At 41.0% G+C, this 18,944-nt stretch overlaps 1 protein-coding gene across 1 annotated transcript in view; it reads left to right on the forward strand.

Annotated features, from left to right (window-relative positions):
- LOC124202378 overlaps positions 1–18,944 on the forward strand; it is a 34,926-nt gene that overhangs the window by 14,651 nt on the left and 1,331 nt on the right. The window contains exons 2-6 of the mRNA XM_046598719.1: positions 665–945; positions 4,450–4,591; positions 4,809–4,895; positions 6,197–6,321; positions 14,007–14,367. Of these exons, the coding sequence (XP_046454675.1) occupies positions 665–945; positions 4,450–4,591; positions 4,809–4,895; positions 6,197–6,321; positions 14,007–14,367 (996 nt within the window). The remainder of the gene's footprint in view (positions 1–664; positions 946–4,449; positions 4,592–4,808; positions 4,896–6,196; positions 6,322–14,006; positions 14,368–18,944) is intronic.

The raw sequence follows: 18,944 nt of genomic DNA on the forward strand, positions 1-18,944 counted from the left end.
TACCCAGCAATCCCATTGTTTCTCTCTCTTTTTGCGTTGTTATACATTCCCTGGGTTTGCTCTATCGTTGGCGAGCGAGGAGCTTTCTATAAGAAAATGCGATGGAAGAAGCGATGGAACGGAGAGAAGGACGGGCGGCAAGCGACAAAACAGACAAAAGAGACGATTCTTTATTGGATGTTTCTGGACGATGATGACGGTAACTCGATTTCCGTCTCTTTAGAGTCACGTAGATTCTTTCAGATTAGATATAAGCAGTGACGAAAAAAAAAACGGGGGGGGGGGGAATCAAGTAAAGTGGGACAAGAAAGTGAACGGAGAAATGCCGTCTGGCAGTCCTCGGTTTACTTTTGAGTTTTTACCCCCAGCCAAGAAAGGAAAGGAGAGAGCCTGGGATTTCTTTCTTTTTGTTTCAAAGGTTTTCCTGTCATCTCGGTGTAGTGTGTGCCAATCGATTCGTCTGCATATTTCAAGAGTCACTGAATTCAAAAAGGAACGAGAGATGACGGATATTTCGTGTCGAACGACGTCGACTCTGAGCTGATGAATTGGCCATAGCCCCGGAAATTGATTTCTTAAATGACGGGCTAGTAGTTTTGAAAAAAAAAAAAAATACACAAGTTATACCCCCTAGTAATTATTCCGGTTTATTGGTGATTTTCAGCTGGGGGCGGCACTGTTGGGACTCAATCGCTTCTGAAACGTCTCCATCATCACCATCGCGTCGCTAAAGACTATGCCGACGACTCGCCATCCGGCCGAACTACTACGGCGGCTGCCATGGGGAAAACGGATGATTTCGCCGATTTTCCGGAAGACGAATACCCGTCGGATTTCCGCTGGCCAGAGTCCTATTTCGATTTGGAGGCCTCTTCCGACGTGGCCGTCGTTGTTGGTCAAACGGCATTCCTAGTTTGTCGAGTCGCCGTCGCTGGAAATTGGACGGTAAGACCTTGGGCTTATTATTTCCATTTTTTCAAATGTCAAGTCTGCACAATGTTATGTCATATGATCCATCAAACCATTATTATATACAAGTTGACGAAACAAAAGAAGAGAAAAAGCCGAAAGTTGTCAGTTATGACACACACGCGCCATTATTTGGTTATGCGATCGAGTCTACGTCATATTATTCATCATATACGTAGTCCCGATCAATAATTAGCAGTTTTCCTCCCCAAAATTTTACTGAATTAATCACATATAATCTGATATAACCTTGAACAATCTCGTTTCATTCTTGAATCCTGGGTAACTCAACAAGATTATTAATAGAATAATATCAGACGTTTTGGACCGATGTGTATTGCATAACTCGGTGTAGCCCATGCATGCTGTGTTGTTCGTATTTCAAGGTTCTTAAAAACTAATGGAAATTGTCTTTGAAACTAAACAATTTTCCACTAGTGTCAACTTTTCCGTTAAATTAATAACGCGTAACGTCAAACTAACCAAGCGGGTGAGCACGGCGGAAAAGGAAAAAAACACATTTAAAAAAAAAGTACTTTCCACAATTAATTGGTTTTAATCGATTATTAGGAAATATGTCAATTGAGAGCGACAAATTTTAACTTCAATTCTATTAGTTATTGTTAACCCAGTATTGCAGGAAAAAGCATGGATTTCTTTCTTATAAACAAGGATACTATTTATTATTTAGTGAATTTATATTCACACTGCAGTGCCTCGCGCGAGTTAAATGCATTCGCCCTATACGCGAGTTATATTTTCGACAGCCAATTAGGCCTACTTCTCTCATTCATAGTTGATTCCTTTAATTTGCCAACTACAAATACTTATATTCCTTGCTTTCAGAGACGTTGTTTAATTTGTTTTATAATTTAAAATATACTGGAACTGGAAGCGAGAACATCAGCGCTAATTGTGCGCTACTTCTTCTTGTGTATTCCTTTTTCTTTCTTTTCTAATTGCTATTTAAAAACGAATATTTCAGCTCTATTAACGTTTTTTTAGCATGAGAAAAAAGAGAAGTTGCATTACTCGTAGATGCGCTTCAGTTATCAAATGCTGCTTAGATCCAGACATAATAACTAAACGCATGCAAATGCAATTGCACTTTATCACACAGCGGAGAATTCGATTGTGCCCTGTATACCAGCTAGGCAGCTACTATTTGAAGAAGGGCGCAGGTGCCTGTAAGCACACGTATATGTATTGCTAATCTGAGAGGATAGATATATACGCGGTACTAGGAATAGATTCTTACTCTCACTCTTATTATTAGATTGTATTGCCTCACCAACTTTGTTTATGCATATAGCTTATAGGCTTCAGTATAGATAGACAAATGGCTATTGTGTACCCACTCTACTCTAGCTCCGCCGTGCTCCAGCATCATTTGTAGCGAATCGGACAAAGGGCTCAGCAGCTATAGATATATATACCGCTGCTGCTTTTCGCTTATTCATTCTCAATATTGATTCAGGGCCTTCCATTCAACGCCACTCTTCGCCTTCCCGTCGATATTATTTGAAATTGAAACACTTACGACACTCATTCAAAGAAGAGAGAGCGCAAGACCACCAACTTCTAAACACTTCAAGGCGTTTAAACACTTCCAAATGTTTGGCGAACGATTCCTGCCATTACACTGTAATGGGCATAATATATGCGGACTGCTATAAGTGACTCATTGAGTCCAAGATAATGCCATCAATAATAAAGCGAAATACATCCGAGTTTAAATGTCGTATTGAGCACTTTACTCAGCATACGGCATCTTAGGCGGGGCTCGTCTCCTATGCGTTTACATTTCTGGTTGATCCGTGCCATTAAATTCAGACTAGAACACGAGTCCACATTCGACGGCCTAACTCAGTCCCTTCCCGAGAACAGCAGATGAGAGTTTCCCTATTAAGATGGCTTCTCTCTTTGAAAACCGAGCGCTCTATAATACAAATGGCGAATGTCTACAGCCTTCCGGCCTACCGGCGTATAGAAGACGACGTGTCCCTCGCAGCAGAATAGACTAAATATGCATACATAACGAGACTTTGTTACATAGATTTACAGCACATTACTTTTCTTGTAGCCTACGTATGTATATTCTCTAATCTCTCTGTGTGTGCCCGACTCAACTGTTTAGGCGACGATCAATACTCAAATGCAAATACTTATGCAAGTTTTCTATAATAGATGTCACTTTTATTTGGATTTTCAAATCATATTTCGTAAAAAAAATTTAAGCCACCCAATCTTTAGCTGACACACACAGTTTATGTCAAAATTGGTGTTGCCATATGGTGTCAACATCGAAGAGCATTGCTGCCGAAATAAGGCGATTTACAGTCGATTTTTTTATGGCAAAAGTACAGGAATATGTAGTGGACTTTTGTACTGTTGAAATATACAAGTGCAGGACTGTATATCAAACAACTGCGACATTTCGTATAAAAAAAAAGGACGTTGGCTATGCGCATTTATTATTTTTTAAAAATCCAATTTCACATCATTTTCATAGAACAGTGTAGCTGTATATGGCCACGTACTAGGCTACTATATTATGCTCATTCCCCAATAAATATGACGGGACTATCATCTAGATAAAAGCAAAGTTTTCCATAGAGAACTCGCGTTTATTTGAGGCTGCTGTTTTATAACCAGTGCAGTATTTTGGCGACACTGTCTCGATACTATCCGTGCTGATGGGCATGTAGACATACGCCGCCCGAGGCTCGCTTTCCATCACGTACTGACGACATCGAGAAATAAAACTCGGGTCACGCGGACGCAAAATTTCAATGTATAATTCCGCCCATTACCAGTGCTGCAAAACCACAATTCGATTCTCAATAACAGCAGCCTATATTATCCTCAGCAGCCTATCTGGATATGTAATTAAGATTCGGTGTGTCTAGAGTTATGTTTACCGAAAAGACGAATGTTTCCTAAAGACAAAAAACTTTATCATCATGTCTTTTGCTTTATACGCAAAGCATTCAAACACCAACGCTTTGATGTACAAGATTAAAAACATCGTATATACAAAAGGCTGCTTGCTATTGGTTGATGTGCTATGATATGCTTTTCCTGTCGTGAAACAACAAGAAGAAGATGGAGCGCATTGCACATAGATATTTGCAAGATGATGCGTTACGCTGAGTTGTAGCTATATACGATCGACTAGCTTCGTATATTATATTCGTATACATTTATCTATACGATCGTTAGCGTACATGTTTGGTGTGCTGTGATGTAACAATAAATAATAGATTGCAAATGGCGTACAGAGGCAACTCACGTACACAAACAGCATACTCGTTTTTCTTTAAAGGGCTTATTATTTGCTCTCATATTTTATTGTTATGTGTGGTGTATAACGGTGTATAACGGTGTATAACGACACTGTCATGTCGCATATTTCTTTGACTCTCTTTCCTCCCCTTTTATTTATTTTTGACCATTTTGACATTGTTATTTTCTGTACAGGTTTCGTGGGTTGGGCCGGACCATTCACATGACAACCGAAATGTCAACCTCCTCACGGTCGGCACAGACACGTACACTCCCGACCGACGGTTCCGAGGACTTCACGTGTCCACTTCTCCCGAATGGACGTTGCAAATTAAAGGTAGATTTATATAAAATACCGGTATTCTATTTACCATATGAGTAGACGGAGTAGACGCACGAAGAATTGCCAAACAAAGTTATCAAAAATATCTAGGCTAATTTTTCGTAGCGTATGTTATAACTACTACAATTTTCTCTAATTGACAATTGAAAGCATACTTTGAAGATGAAGAAAATGATTTTAATTGGGCATTTTTTTTCCCCTGTTTGTCCAGCAACGACGCTGGAGGACGCAGGTAATTACGAATGTCAATTAAGTAGCACCCCATTGCGGACGCACGTCATTCGACTCCACATAATCGGTAAGTCGCATTTTGCAAGTAACAATCCTCCGCTATATTCTACACACATTCTAAAGCTAGATATAGACTCGGTCTTGGCGTAGAGATGCCCCACAGGTTGATTGATTTGAGAGCCAGCTTGGAATAAAAAAGAAAACAAGAAAAAATAAAAGAGAAAAACTGCTGACCCGAGCAAACTCTAGAGGATCGGACTAGTTACAGAAAGGGCAATAAAGTCGGCCGGCAGACTAGTTCCGGACGTTTCGTTCAAAGTGTCAGACTTACACGTGTAGAGCGGAGCCAGGCTATTATATAGATCGGTCGGTGCTTCTCTCGGACGTTCTGTAGTTTTGTAACTAGAGCCACGGTGGCCATCAGAACTAACAAAGGCGCAAAGAGGAAGAAGAAGAAGGAAAAAAAAAGGCCGATCGATCCTGCCTTTTTTTTTCCTGCAGGACTATACGGTACAGCACGCACGGTCATGCCGACACCATTTCTATGGACTGTGGAGAAGTCACGCGAATGCTGTATAATCCCGCTGAGGATCGTCAGCATTCGCTTTCTGCCCAAGAGTTCTGCTGACTCTCTCTTGATTCCGTTCTTTGTTTAGTTCCTTCTTTTTTAAGAATTCAAGTAGGAGCAGAACGTGCTCGGGGTTAAATGGAAACACGTCTACATCATGCCCGTTTAGACGATATCCATACAGTTTTATTTATGGGCTGACTTCTGCTGTTATAAGGGGACACTAATCCATAAATAGACTGTCACTCGACTATCGCCTCGTTAGTCGTTCATCTTGCTAGTTGCAAAAAATTCTGACCTAACTCGATCCGACTTATCGCTCGTCCCGTCCCGAAAATCACCTTTATATCTTTAATTATATAACAATATTTTGCTATCTACTTAATATTAGTAGCTTAATACAGCAATTAAACAAAAAAAAGAATAACAAAAAAAAAATTAGCTATAGATGTTGTCAGATGTTGGTAAACTGAATGTTAAAAAATAAATATATTAGAAAACCTTATTCCATTAGTACCGGTGCGTGGCGTGTGGAAATATATATTTTTTTAAATTATTTTTTTAGTTTAGCAATAGAAACATATTGTATACATCAAATTTCAAAGGGATTATCAAGAAAATTGTTTGGCTCGCATTTTTACTATCAAAGTTTATTAATTAATCTGATTGATGATCATTTGAATCAATAATTAATGAAGCTTTCACAGGCTATATCCCTGCCCTAATTAATCAAATCTGATGAGTTTGACTTACTAAATGATGAATCATGATTTTTTCTCGTTGGCTGAAATGTCAAACAGAGCCGCACATTCAGATATTAAACGGACCCGAAGTCTACGTTCATGAAGGATCGATGTTGAACCTTACGTGCGTCATCACACCGGCCGTTGACGCATCTCTTCTCCTCTGGAGCCGCAACGGTCAAGTGAGTTCGGATTTCATTGCTATTTAATCGCCAATTACTAAGAAGAATAATTGAAAATCTGGTTCGTGGTCGTTCTTGGTAGGCCTATGGCACCGTATATATATCACATTCGTCGTGTACATATTACATAACCAGCATATAACGCGGCAAAACAACTATAGTAATTTAATAAATTTATTCTAACATTGTCTTAAAGAATTCCTTAAACAGGTTTTTTTCTACTAACAATAAGCTGCAACTTGATAAAAAATGTGTCTTGCAAACAACTGTGTGTACACTGCACATTACCGTAATCAACTAGCTACATTTAAAAAACGTACAAATTTGTTGGAGGATGTCTAGATGCCTACTGCTTTTTGTTGTCGTTCTTCTGATATGGTTTTGCATTACAATGCCTAATTAAGGCTTGAAAAAGAACAAAACAAAACAAAAACTTTCGTTTTATTTTTAAAAGGATACTTTTAATAGCCAGGAGCAACATTTTTGCATCGATAAATTGAATATTAATAATCTGGACGATTAATTCACATATTTGGCAAAATGAAAGGCAGGCGCGAAATCGCATTGCTGAAACGATGACTAGCGGCCATATATAAATATTTCGATCGTTCTTTTTTCATTCATTATTTCCCGATGGCTTCGTTTAATTATTACGCATGACAGAATCGCTTTGATTGTAAGCTGTGCACATTATTTTTTTTTTTTGCGTCTCATCTTGTCTCTCACCAATTGAAAATTTTTAATCGAAAATTCCCTGATAGAGTGTGCCATGGTATCTCGCCCCCTATCTATCAGTTTAGTCCCTATTGAAATAAAAAAAAAACGCTTGAGAGGGCATGGGAAGACAATATCGCAGGTAAACTGTAAACTTTTTGATTGGGTTTCATATACGATTATTTCGGTGTTTCGATCTGGGGGGATGATGTTCTCATATGACGACTTCATCTAGTTTTTAATTATTAGCTATGCACGCGATATACTTATTTGGATGGGAGTGAGGATGGGAGTAAAAGGTTTCCCGAATTTTCATTTGTTCTCTCTCTTTTTTTTATTAACTTTTTATTCTTTTAGGCTTCTACATGCGTGTACTACGCATTATTTGCAGGATTCGCTTACAGACAAAGAAGTACAAAAATTCAAAACGCTCTGATTGAGACTCTAAAATTGAATCATACAATTGAATCGTGTATAACTTACAATACAATAGAACGCGCCCCGCAGTAAGCGCGAAATGCGCTATGCCTCATCAAAATGTCGAGTCAGCGCATACCCAATTGAATTTTTACCCTCAACTCCTCCGGACAAACTTTCCTATGAATCATTGCCGTGAAAGAGCGCAGCATTCAATGCAGACAGCTATTGTGTGCTCCAGTAAAGGGGCCCTAAAACAAGAAGCCCATCGTTCTCTCTACATGATTCATTCACAACCGTCCGACTGAGTTTGTATCTAGGCCTAATTGTAATGAAGAATTGTTGTGTTATTGCCATATATGAAAGGTCATGTCACGAAACTTATTCGTATTATGTTGTAACGTATTCCAGTCAAACAAAAGTGTCACAGATAGCTATACTGTTAATCTAAAGTTAGTAATTATTGCTTGCCTACATATCAAAGCAACTATAATCCTATACTATAAAAGAATAAGCCTCTTGGGCGGAGCTAAATAGTTTGTGCTCACGCGCTGATTGGCTCCCAGAGTTTCTACCTGTTTTGGGTTCTTTACCCTCAAGGGAAAATCCTCGAGTTGCAGAGGGGAGGTTGAGTCGCTGAAGGGGGGATCGAGCTAGGGGAGAAAATGTGGCGAAAGGAACACGGAAATTCGTTCGTTTTTTTTTACTTACGATAGTTGTTAAGCGAAAATGACGTTTGTAAAAAATGAACTTCATATTTAACACTAAGGGAAATGTGTTCAGAAAATAATAAAGACTAAAATCGGCTTACTAACATAGAAATAACGAGACGGCAGTATGTGAATTTCACTCATCACGGTTGGAGTTACGGCAAAGTATGTAAAGGGTGGCAGAAACTCTTTCAACCACTCGCACAAGGAAAACTGTTGAGATTGAATCAGCATTTAATTCAAAGTTTCGAATGGAACTTAGAATTGAAAAGGAGAATAGGCCCGTTTTCAAGCAGAAAGAAAATCGCTTAAATTATTTTAAAATCGGGTCTTCTCTGTCGGAGTCTAATACTAAGGCTACTATATTTAATACATCGCGAAAAATATTGTCACCAGAAGTAATAATAAAAACCCGAGAATTAACGGATAAGAAAAATCAAAATCAGAAAAATACGAATTTTATTCGCGGTCAAACACATTGTGCAATTGACTCAATTGCCACTCGGAAAAACGTGAGTGACGGGCAGACAGAATAACAAGCGAGAAAGGAACGACAGACAACCCCCCCCCCCCCAGTTTAGTGTTTTATATTGTGCTAGAGGAGAAACAAATGGCGAAGGCAACACGGAAATTTGTTCATATAGAAATATGAACAAATTTACGATAGTTGCGAAGCGAAAACGACGTTTGTAAAAAAACTAACATATGATTAACGAGACGGCAATATGTGAATTTCACTCATTATGGTTTGAGCTCCGACAAAATATATGAAGAGTGACGAAAGCACACAAGTCAAAGTTGGCCACATTACTCTGCCATATCTCTTAAGAAGAATTGGCTTGAATATTTGAATTGCAAATTTTTAATAGTGTCTTATGGAATATGGAACTTACAGGGTGAAATAAGCCAACTAAGGAAAATACTTAAATATATGCGGAAAAGGGTCTACTTCGTCGGAGACTAAATCTTCGGCTACTAAAATTACGCAAAAAATAGTGTTCCATTATATTCACTGTAAGAACCCCGAGAATTAACAAATAAGAAAAAAGACAAAAAAAAAGTATTTGATTCACCGATTCACGGGCAGGTAATAAGTGTGCAACACCATAAAACGTGAGTGACAGCTGGCAGGTAGCTTTTCAAAAGATACCAGTCTTAAGTTAAACTGGTTGATAACGCATCCGCGACTAAAACAGACCAAAATTTCGGGGAAAAGACGAATAGCTCTAACAGTAATATTAAGCGAGGGGCAGACAGTATATCAGGCGACGAATCGACGGGCAGGCAACGCATATTCGGTAATAAATAGACTACGGACAAGAAATGAACAGGCTAATCAAGATACCACGCAATTCAAATAAATTGCAAATAAAAAAATCTTTACAACTTAAAACGAATAAAAAAAAGTGATAAAAAACGGAAATGGTCTAGCAAGAAGAAAATTAACTGGCAACAAGGCGACAATGAGTTTGACGGGCAAGATGTCAACAGGGGGAAAAAGTTTAAATGGCTCTAAATTAAAATAAAACGTTAATCAAATCAATTGCAAATTAAAAAAATCTTCGCAAATTAAAATGAATAAATGAAAAAAGTGACCAAAAAACGAAAAAGGTCTAGCAATAAGAAAATTAACAAGGCATCAATGAGATTGACGGGCGAGATGTCAAGGGGAGAAATATTTGCGAAGCAAGCACTGAGATTTGTTAATTTTTAAAGTTTACGACAGCTGCGAAGTGAAAACAACATTTGTAAAAAAATGAACTTTATGGTTAAGACCAAGAGGAATATAATCATGAAATAATAAAGACGGCAATCGGCCAACTAACTTATAAATAACAAGCAGGCAATGAGTGAATTTCACTCATCTTGGTTTGAGCTAGGCAAAGTATATAAAAGGTGACGGTGTTGTTACTAATTAACCGGCTTTTTTTTATTATTAAAGGCCTTCTTTGACATAGAATTACGCCTGCTATGAATTAAGAATAAACTACTTTGTTATAGGGTCCTCCCTTTAGCAAAAAGAAAATTAACTGGCAAAAGGAGAACGACAAAGAGACAATGAAATTGACTGGCAAGATGACAACTGAGGGGGGGATTCAATCAATCTTAATCAAAACGAAAAAAAATTCAGCAATCCTAAATTGCAACATCGTCCAATCTGTAAAAAAATAACTGCCACTAACTTAGCTGATGCAATCGGCAGCGGAGCGGACGTAGCGAGGATACCTCCAGCGGGACTCGAGCCCGCGGGGGTGGGCGCCCTGGAGGGTCAATCCCCCCGCGGCCGCGAGAGGAATGCTGGAGGTATCCTCGCGGCTAAGGAAGTAAAGAGCGGAGCCCGCGCCAAAAGTTGCAACATCGGCCACTCTGTAAATAAAAACAAATAACTGCCACTAACTTAAGTTAGGTTAGGTCAGGTTAGGTTAGGTTAGGTTAGGTCAGGTTAGGTTAGGTTAGGTTAGGTTAGGTTAGGTTAGGTTAGGTTAGGTTAGGTTAGGTTAGGTTAGGTTAGGTTGCCAAGTGTAGTAGCTCCCGAACAACCATCACGGCGAAGCCGTGAAAAGCCAATTCGGGATCATCACGGCGAAGCCGTGAAATTCACATTCGCTATCATCACGGCGAAGCCGTGAATTCACTTTAGGTATCATCACGGCGAAGCCGTGAAGTCACATTCGGTATGATCACGGCGAAGCCGTGAAGTCACATTCGGTATGATCACGGCGAAGCCGTGAAATTCACATTCGGTATCATGACGGCGGAGCCGTGAAATTCAAATTCGAGATCAGCACGGTGAAGCCGTGAAAATCGGTAAAAAATTAGGTTAAGATAAGTTATAGGTTTATGTTCGAAGTAATATCGAACGACAGGAAAAGTAAAAGTCCAAATTGCTTACGAAAAACACGAATCTACGTTGCCTGTAATAATGATTCACGCACCAAATTCTTATGTTTCCGTTACGTTAGATTACAACTGGCACAAGATTACTCCTCTTCCCCTATTTCTGATTCATAGAGAATGAGATGAAGCTCAAGTTTTAAAAATATTTCAGTCACTCTGAATACAAAATACCAAATACTAAAAACACGAATCCACGTGTTTCCGTTCTGTTAGCTTACACCTGGCACAAGTTACTAGTAGGCCTATAATAAGTTAAGTACCATATAAAACTACTGTAAGTGTTTCGGTTGTTCGGTACGTACTAGCTTTTAACTGCTAACTTGGTTATTCACCCGCTGGCGCTAGTCACGTCTAAACTCATAACTCGCCTTTCATGTGAGCAATTTTTTCAAATATAATTAAGCGAGGTCTTATGATCTAACGAGAGCTGACTCGCGCGACCACTGGAAATATTTTAATTGCGCAAGATAAACAACCGAAAACGAACAAACAGTCTTAACACAGAAATCAAAGAAAATGTGAAGGCAGAAGTGAAAGGATTGCATTTGTCAAGTAAATTATTGAAATTTTTCACGCTTCTGACTTTGATTACAAATTTCTAAGGACTTTCAAAAGTTGTTTAGATCCAGCGAGTGGTCGCTACTCGCTACTCGCTATGGCAGTGAAGGTCAGCAGCCCAAATCAGACTCCGTCAATGAAGACCGCTAATTAGGCCTAGTGAAATTTCTGGCGGCGAAGAATGAAATGTTTAACGATTTAATATCTGGTGATTAGTGAAGGAAGCTGAGTGAAACGACGTCGGCAGGATGATGCATCACTCACATGATTTATTTAGAATGCAGCTCATAGCCTAATAGCGATAGGCATTCCAGCTTCAGTTTCAGATGGTCGTCATAGGTTTACTGGCTCATTTAATAGCTAGCTCTACGCAGCCTGGGTTTACTGGACGGACGCATTCTCGGGCATTGCGTTTCCCACCGGGAAAATGCAAATACACCGGAAAATGTATCTAGCCGGAAGCTTATTCCTTTAGGTCCGATCCCCGATTCCGATCCCGCGCCCGCGCCCGCTCGTCGCTCCCTCGTCTCATCACGACGTCCTAATAAATATAGATAAAAATATTCATTAAGTGGGACGAGTTCCGACTAGAGAATGCAGTAGACGTAGACGCGACTGTGTGTATATAACTTTGAAGATTTCCCTCGGCTTAGCTAATGATTCTCTACGAGTTTCCGCTTCACTTTGTCCCGCAGTAAGTAATATCCGTTTTCATTGCGTGCAGCCTACCAACTGTCATAGGTAGTATCATGGTTTACAATCCGCCTATGTAAACACAGTGCAAACTATAACATTGCCGCCCACTCCATTCTCCGTTCTCCATTCTCCGTTTCTCGTTTCTCCATTCTCCAACGCAAACTCAATATCTCTATCGGCCCTTTATGGATGAAAAAGTGAGACAAATAAGAGAAAGTGCTGAAAGTGCCCCAAACAGACGATCACACGGCCGCTGGCAGTCCCTCCCCCTACGCATCTATTTCATCGCATACCCCGTTTATACACCCCCTCCCCTCCCCCCGTCTATACAAATGCACGTGCGCGTGCTAAAACTATCAAGTGTATTAGCTTTGGAGAATAAGAAATCTTTGGTAGAGTGATGTTAATTCTATAAAATATAGGTATACATGTAATATATATCTCATCGTCTGTCCATTCAAAAGATGGTGCGCATAGTTTGCGTGCGTAAAGGGAATAGATGAACACACACACAAGCCACAATCCTGGCGGACCGAACTTGGTTTCATTCATTTCCTGCGGCCACGGAGGAGCGCTGTGTATTATTTCAAAAGTTGGGTATATATATACTGTCAATAAGAACCCCCTTCCCCTCCCCTCCCCCCTCATTTGCTCATCTCTCCTTACGTACGGTACTATCTCTCTCTCTCGCTCTCTCGAGTCGTGTTGTTGATGTATAGAAAAGAGTCTTCCGACGCTCGAAGAAACTTGTGAGGAGGGAAGGAGGAAGGAAGTCTGAGGAGAACCGAGGTAGGCTATTTCACAGCGGTTAGGTGGATTGTAGCCTTTGATCGAGGAAGACGCAAGACGCCAGAGAGAATAAGAGAGAGAGAGAGAGAGAGAGAGAGAGAGAGATGTTGAAGAGAGAATTCACCAGAGTTTGCTTTTCGGTCCCTCTCTGTGTTCGTCCATCCATCCGCTCTATTTCTCTCTCCCTATCTCTCTCTCTCTGCGCTCTCTCGGCGCTCTTTAGTATACAGGGATGTTGCTGCTCCGTACACTTTCTTCTCTACAGTATATCCTCACAAAGTCTCTACTAAAGACGAGATTCCGTTTGCCACGGCTGCAATCGGGAGGTTTGGTAGAGAGGACAGAGGAGGTTCCCGACGTGATGCTCGTTCAGCCGCATTATTTAAATGAAGCGCCCACCAGCACCAGCGGCGCCAGCCGTCGCTCTTCTAAATTACTTTTTTCACATTTCTGATTTTCTTTCTTCTTCTTTTTCTTCTGTGTTGGCGAAACGAGTTCGTCGGCTTCCGTCCTACTACAAACAAACAAACATTCAACGATTTGAGCTTCCTTTACCGGAAAAGGAGCTTTACTCTTTATATTGACGGAATCAATCTATTAGGCCTAGTTAATTAATTTCTTATCATTCAATATAATTCGAGGTGGATTATAGGCCTTATAGTTTTTCTTACAAGCGAATACTAAATGTTATTCAATGCTTTCATCCTTCGGTCAATACAATTGATTATTGCGAAAAACATTGAATCAGATGAAATAAAACACAAAGTAGTACCGTAGTAAGCTTATGTAAAAAACATAGTACGTAAACCTTTATGAGCGCCTACATGTATAAATGTCAATTGTTTATACATCTGCTGGATTTATAGCAGATAAATTATTTGGGTTCGTTTTTTATTTGAACAGATATTGAATTGGTTATACCAGTCGAACGAAGTTGGAGGAAACGGCCAGCTGGACGCTAGAATCCACGTCTACGACGGACGTTTGTGGGTGGATCGCGGAGGTGGCGGCGACCATAAAGACGGCGAAAACGACGACGGCGACGCTGAAAGTAGCGTCGAACCGACCTCAATTCAAAGGTCGGCAGAAGAAGATGAAGATCGCAGTAAAAGTCAGAAGCAAAAGCAAAATTTGCCGCCAGCACCAACGACGGCCACCATGTCTCAGCTGCTCGTCGACAAGGCCCAAATGTTCCACTCGGGTCGTTACGTCTGTTCGGCGCTAGGAGCCTCTGGCACCTGGACTTTAGTGCACATTCTACCTGGTAAGATTTGTTGAAATTTTTATTTTTTCCAATTGAAATATTTAGACGGGTCTTTGTTGTATTCCGTTCGTCTCCTACAACCTCGTCACCTTTCAACTCCCTTTTATCGGCTATCCGTTTCATTATTTACACGACATAAAAGAGCGGATCCTGTAAAGCCTTGGTTTATGCCGTATACAGTGGGAGTCCAATTAGGAGAGAAAACCTGTGTCTTTCTTGTTTGCCTAACCCTTTTTTTTCGAGCTGGGTCGATCGTCACTGGAGGAATACACTTGACACGCAGCTAATCAGCTGTTATCGATTTGTGTACCCATCAAGCGGCGAACGCCTTCGCTGTTTTTCGCCCTGCCGTTTTCAAATCCCCCAATGACGTCACAAAGATCCCCGTTTTTTTTCCCATTTTCTGTTTCTATGATTTTCATCCTTCTTTGAGACTCGCTGTTTTTCTTGTTTAAAAGGATTTCCCATTTCTCTGGAAATAGCTACACCATTTGAGAATGCGGGAATTCATACGGTACGAAAATAGTTTTCCAATCACTTTCGAAATCTGAAGACCAATGGAAGGAACTATATATGTCTGGCAGTCGATATTTTTATACATTTGACAGCACTAAAAGCGATGCTTTCATTTCGATTGATATCGGAGACTATAGTGCATTCCAACATTGATTGAAAATCAAGGTCTCTTTCAAGTTGCTCATTGTACTAGTTTTTAGACCATAGGGTTGCGCCAAAAATGCGAACTTCTCTCGCGATCCTTTGGTGTTGCTCTATAGGAAAGACTACGCCAAAGTCCGAACTGGCGAGACTGTTTTTAAAAGTTGCTGGGAAGACAAAGTATCGCCAAGTCAAAGAGTACGCCAGCATTTCAGAAGTGAAAGATCGCTACTCCCACCCTCCCAATCTGTGAATTTGACTCTGATGCCCTCCCTTTCATGGCACCCCACCCTTTCAATCTGAGAAAAGGGGCCGAGGTACATAGCCGAGCTGCCGAGCCAAGTTCGAGGAACAGATGAACTTGACGGCGAACAAACAATCAACCCAAGCTGCGCATTGTTATAGACATACAGTACATATAGGTAGAGGGCACCGTATTGATGTTGGTTTATGCTCGTCGTAATAATGCCCGCCGTAAATGTTTTGAACGGCGGCGGGTCTGCTGCTGTTTCAGCGCTTAGCCTGATGAAACCTGTGAAATTCCTACCGAATCCTTCCGCGCTTCCTTTGAACGGAATAACGCAAAATCCCCCGTGTTAGGCATTCTCCAATGCCTGCGGTCATCAGGGTCATGCATTGAACAGCAGCAGCAGTAGCTAGCAGCCCTTTGTTTGTTAAATATTACAAAGTGACGGGTTGTGACATTGCTGCCTTGTGTGTTGCCAGGACAGCTCAAGATCAATACGTAAATGTTACCAGTTGAATAGTGATGAGAAACCAAAAGTAAACCGGCCAGCACGACCAGAAGGTTTGCCTTGCCTATGGGAAAGTGACACTTTTGTCACCCGTGTCCCGTCTCTGACCTTTCCAGCAACAAACACCAGTCAATATTAGTCGCGTCTCATCTTTTTAAAAAGGAAAAAATGAAAAAGAAAAAGAAAAAGAAAAAAAAAAAAAGACACAAAACAGCTTTAAGCTTTTTCTACTGCCGCCAGGACTCCGGGGCTTTATGAAATAATCAATAATTGGGTAGATGATTGAAGGAAGAGCCCCTCCCCTCCCTAAATAATAAAAAATATTTTATATATATAAAAAAAAAAGAGGAGAGGATGAAAAGAATGTCGGCATCTCCATTCATCCATTGGCTTTTGTATAGGCATAGGCAGATCGGCCGCTATTATATTGAAGCTGGGAAATTCCGTACGGTATACTGTATCTTTTTTAGCCATTGACAAGTATAAGGAAAGGTCACCGAGTTAGGCCTGGATAATATTCTATGCGGATGGGCTTCAAAGTCCAGCGGAATAGACGGCGGGAATATGTGTAGGAAGCGAAGCGAGAGACGAATGCGGCCGTCTACAGTCATCTGACTGGGCCATTATTACTAGAAAGGGAGAGGTTGTAGCGACACGATCCAGCCTTCTGGAATAAGCGTCGATCCTCAGTGGGAAAATGATGGCGGCGGAATGGCGATGAAGTGTCCGGGCGTGGTGCGACGTTTCCCACGGTGCCGGCCCATCTCGTGCTGGGCCGCGCACCAGCGATGCATCGCCCCCTCAAAAAGAAAAAACGAAAAAAAATCTTTTGTTGAACCTTCGCTGAGTCTCCAGTGTTGGGTGGAGTCTGTGAGTGCTGGTAATGGGAACAATCTTTTCGGCACATCCCGCCACATTTGCTGGCCGCCGTCAGCCTCGTCTGCCGCCCGTGATGGAACCCATCGCCGTGGCACTGAAACGCACGCAGAACACCCCGTGCATTTTCTATAACGTCGAATAGGAAAATAGGAAAACAAAAGAAAAAGGGAAACAATGAAAACTACGGGAAAACTTATACGTATGTATTCCGTCTGAAATAAAAGGCGGGAAATTGAACCATAAAGAAGAACATTCATCTTGTTTTGCTATGGAAAATTGAAAGATATATTATATGCATATATTTTTTTTTTTCGTTTCGTTTTGTTTTGAAATTCGAAATGCTTTTCCAATATCAAAACCTTCTTCTCGTGGAGTACCGCTCGCATATATCCGCATGTGTGTTTGGAAGGCTCTCGGTTAGACTCTGGAAGAATTGGGAGTGAAAAATCTCCACAAGCTTTCGATCGTGATTCAACGGACACGGTTCTTTGATGTGTGTGAATGTATACACGCGCTGTTTGAAAAGGTTTTTCTTTTTCTTTTCTTTTTTGTTTCTTTTTTTTGAAAACGGAGAGATGACGAGTTTGGTCCGCACACTGGACAAGAGACACTCTTGTGTGTCGATGGTGAACTGCAGATGAGCTCGTAGCTTTGACGAAGAGAGAGAGAGAGAGCGATAATATACTGTTACTCCCGCGCCGTGAAGAACGTCTGCACCAAATACGAGAGCTGATATGTTATAGACGAGTCGACAGACGGACGGAGAGCACGCTCTCGCTCGACTTGCCTTTGAAATCATTTCAAGTTGCCTGTTAGGATGTTACACACACAGCGATCGTTAAACTCGCGGGCGGAAAACCGACACGGGGTGTCGCACCAATGTCTCGGCGACGCAGCGCCCAGCAGTTCACCAATCAAATATAAGGTCGGCGGATGGTGGCGCTGCTGCCGCCAACGCCGCCACCGCTCCGATTCGCTCGTCGCTCCGTAATATCTAATATGTATATATACCGTCGCCGGAATAAGTAATAAGAGAGTGGAGTATAGTCAAGTGTTTTCTTGAGTTGGATACGAGTAAAAAAACGCAGAAAATGTTGAGAGCAAATTCAAGAAAGATGAGGCCAAAGTGACGCCGTCAGGCGCTTGACTCGCGGGGAGAAAAAGTCGGAGGGAGTCCAGGGAGAGAGAGAGAGAGGGGGAGACACGGAATCTGACGACGATTAGCTATTCCGCCATGCGAGATCATCAGAGTCAACTTTTTGAAATAACAAGATCCTACATCTAACGAACGGGAAGAGGGTGGACAAACTAGAAAGCAGGGCGCAGGAAGACGACGAAGGGGAAAGAAAAAACGGAAATCTTTCAGCTATAACGAACGTCTAAGGGAGATAGAACCAGAGAGTCCTGCACCAGCTGATGAGCTGCTTGATGTACATGGCGTACGTAACGTTGTGTAATAGTCAACGCACTATAGTTGTCCTGTGTACCCAGTACCCACAGTCAATCTAGGGTCTGGGAGAGTGTAGGCCCAGAACTCCTTTCTTTTTTCGGCGGAAATTGATATTATTAACCTCTTTTTTTTGGGTTGGGTAGTACAAGGTCGTATACTTCCGTGTGCTGCTTACATGGTTTTCCTTTGACCATCCTTGATTTAAAGTCTCGGGCCATATAACATTATAACAACAAAAACAATTTTATAAAAAAAAACCCATTTTGCCATTTCTTTATTTACTTGGCTGTATATAAAAGAGCTGATGTAATTTGTTCGGTCAACAATGGGTTTTTGGAGAAGGTCGTCGACGAGACGGGGATCATTGACGAACGAGTCTCGAAACGTCAACATCTCCGTCTCCTGTGTTCCATTTATTTATTTTCATCTGCGAGCTAGTTAGATTCGGGACAAAAGAGTTAGGAAAAAAACCCCATAGCAATCAAAAGAATTGATCAGATAGTGGATAGCGCATCAAATTAGACGGTAGAAAAACAACCCTGCCTGTAACTGGAATGATGATCGAAATCCCTATAAGTGTGTAGCTTTTTATTTCTGTGGAATTGCACGTGACGTTGATTTGAAACCGGAACGGAGACAAACCGTCGTCAGTTTCGTCCAATTATATCCGACAAACGCTGGTATCTCCCAGTCCAAAATGTCATATTCATCCCCACTATTATTCTAACTGATGCAGTTCTTTTTTTCCTGGTTGACTATACATCATCCCGACTTCCCAAGACTGCACGTTGCTGTATAATATTTTAAGAAATGCCGCATTATAATATTTATATCGG

This window comes from Daphnia pulex, chromosome 9 (genome assembly GCF_021134715.1).
Source record: "Daphnia pulex isolate KAP4 chromosome 9, ASM2113471v1".
Lineage (NCBI taxonomy): Eukaryota > Metazoa > Arthropoda > Branchiopoda > Diplostraca > Daphniidae > Daphnia > Daphnia pulex.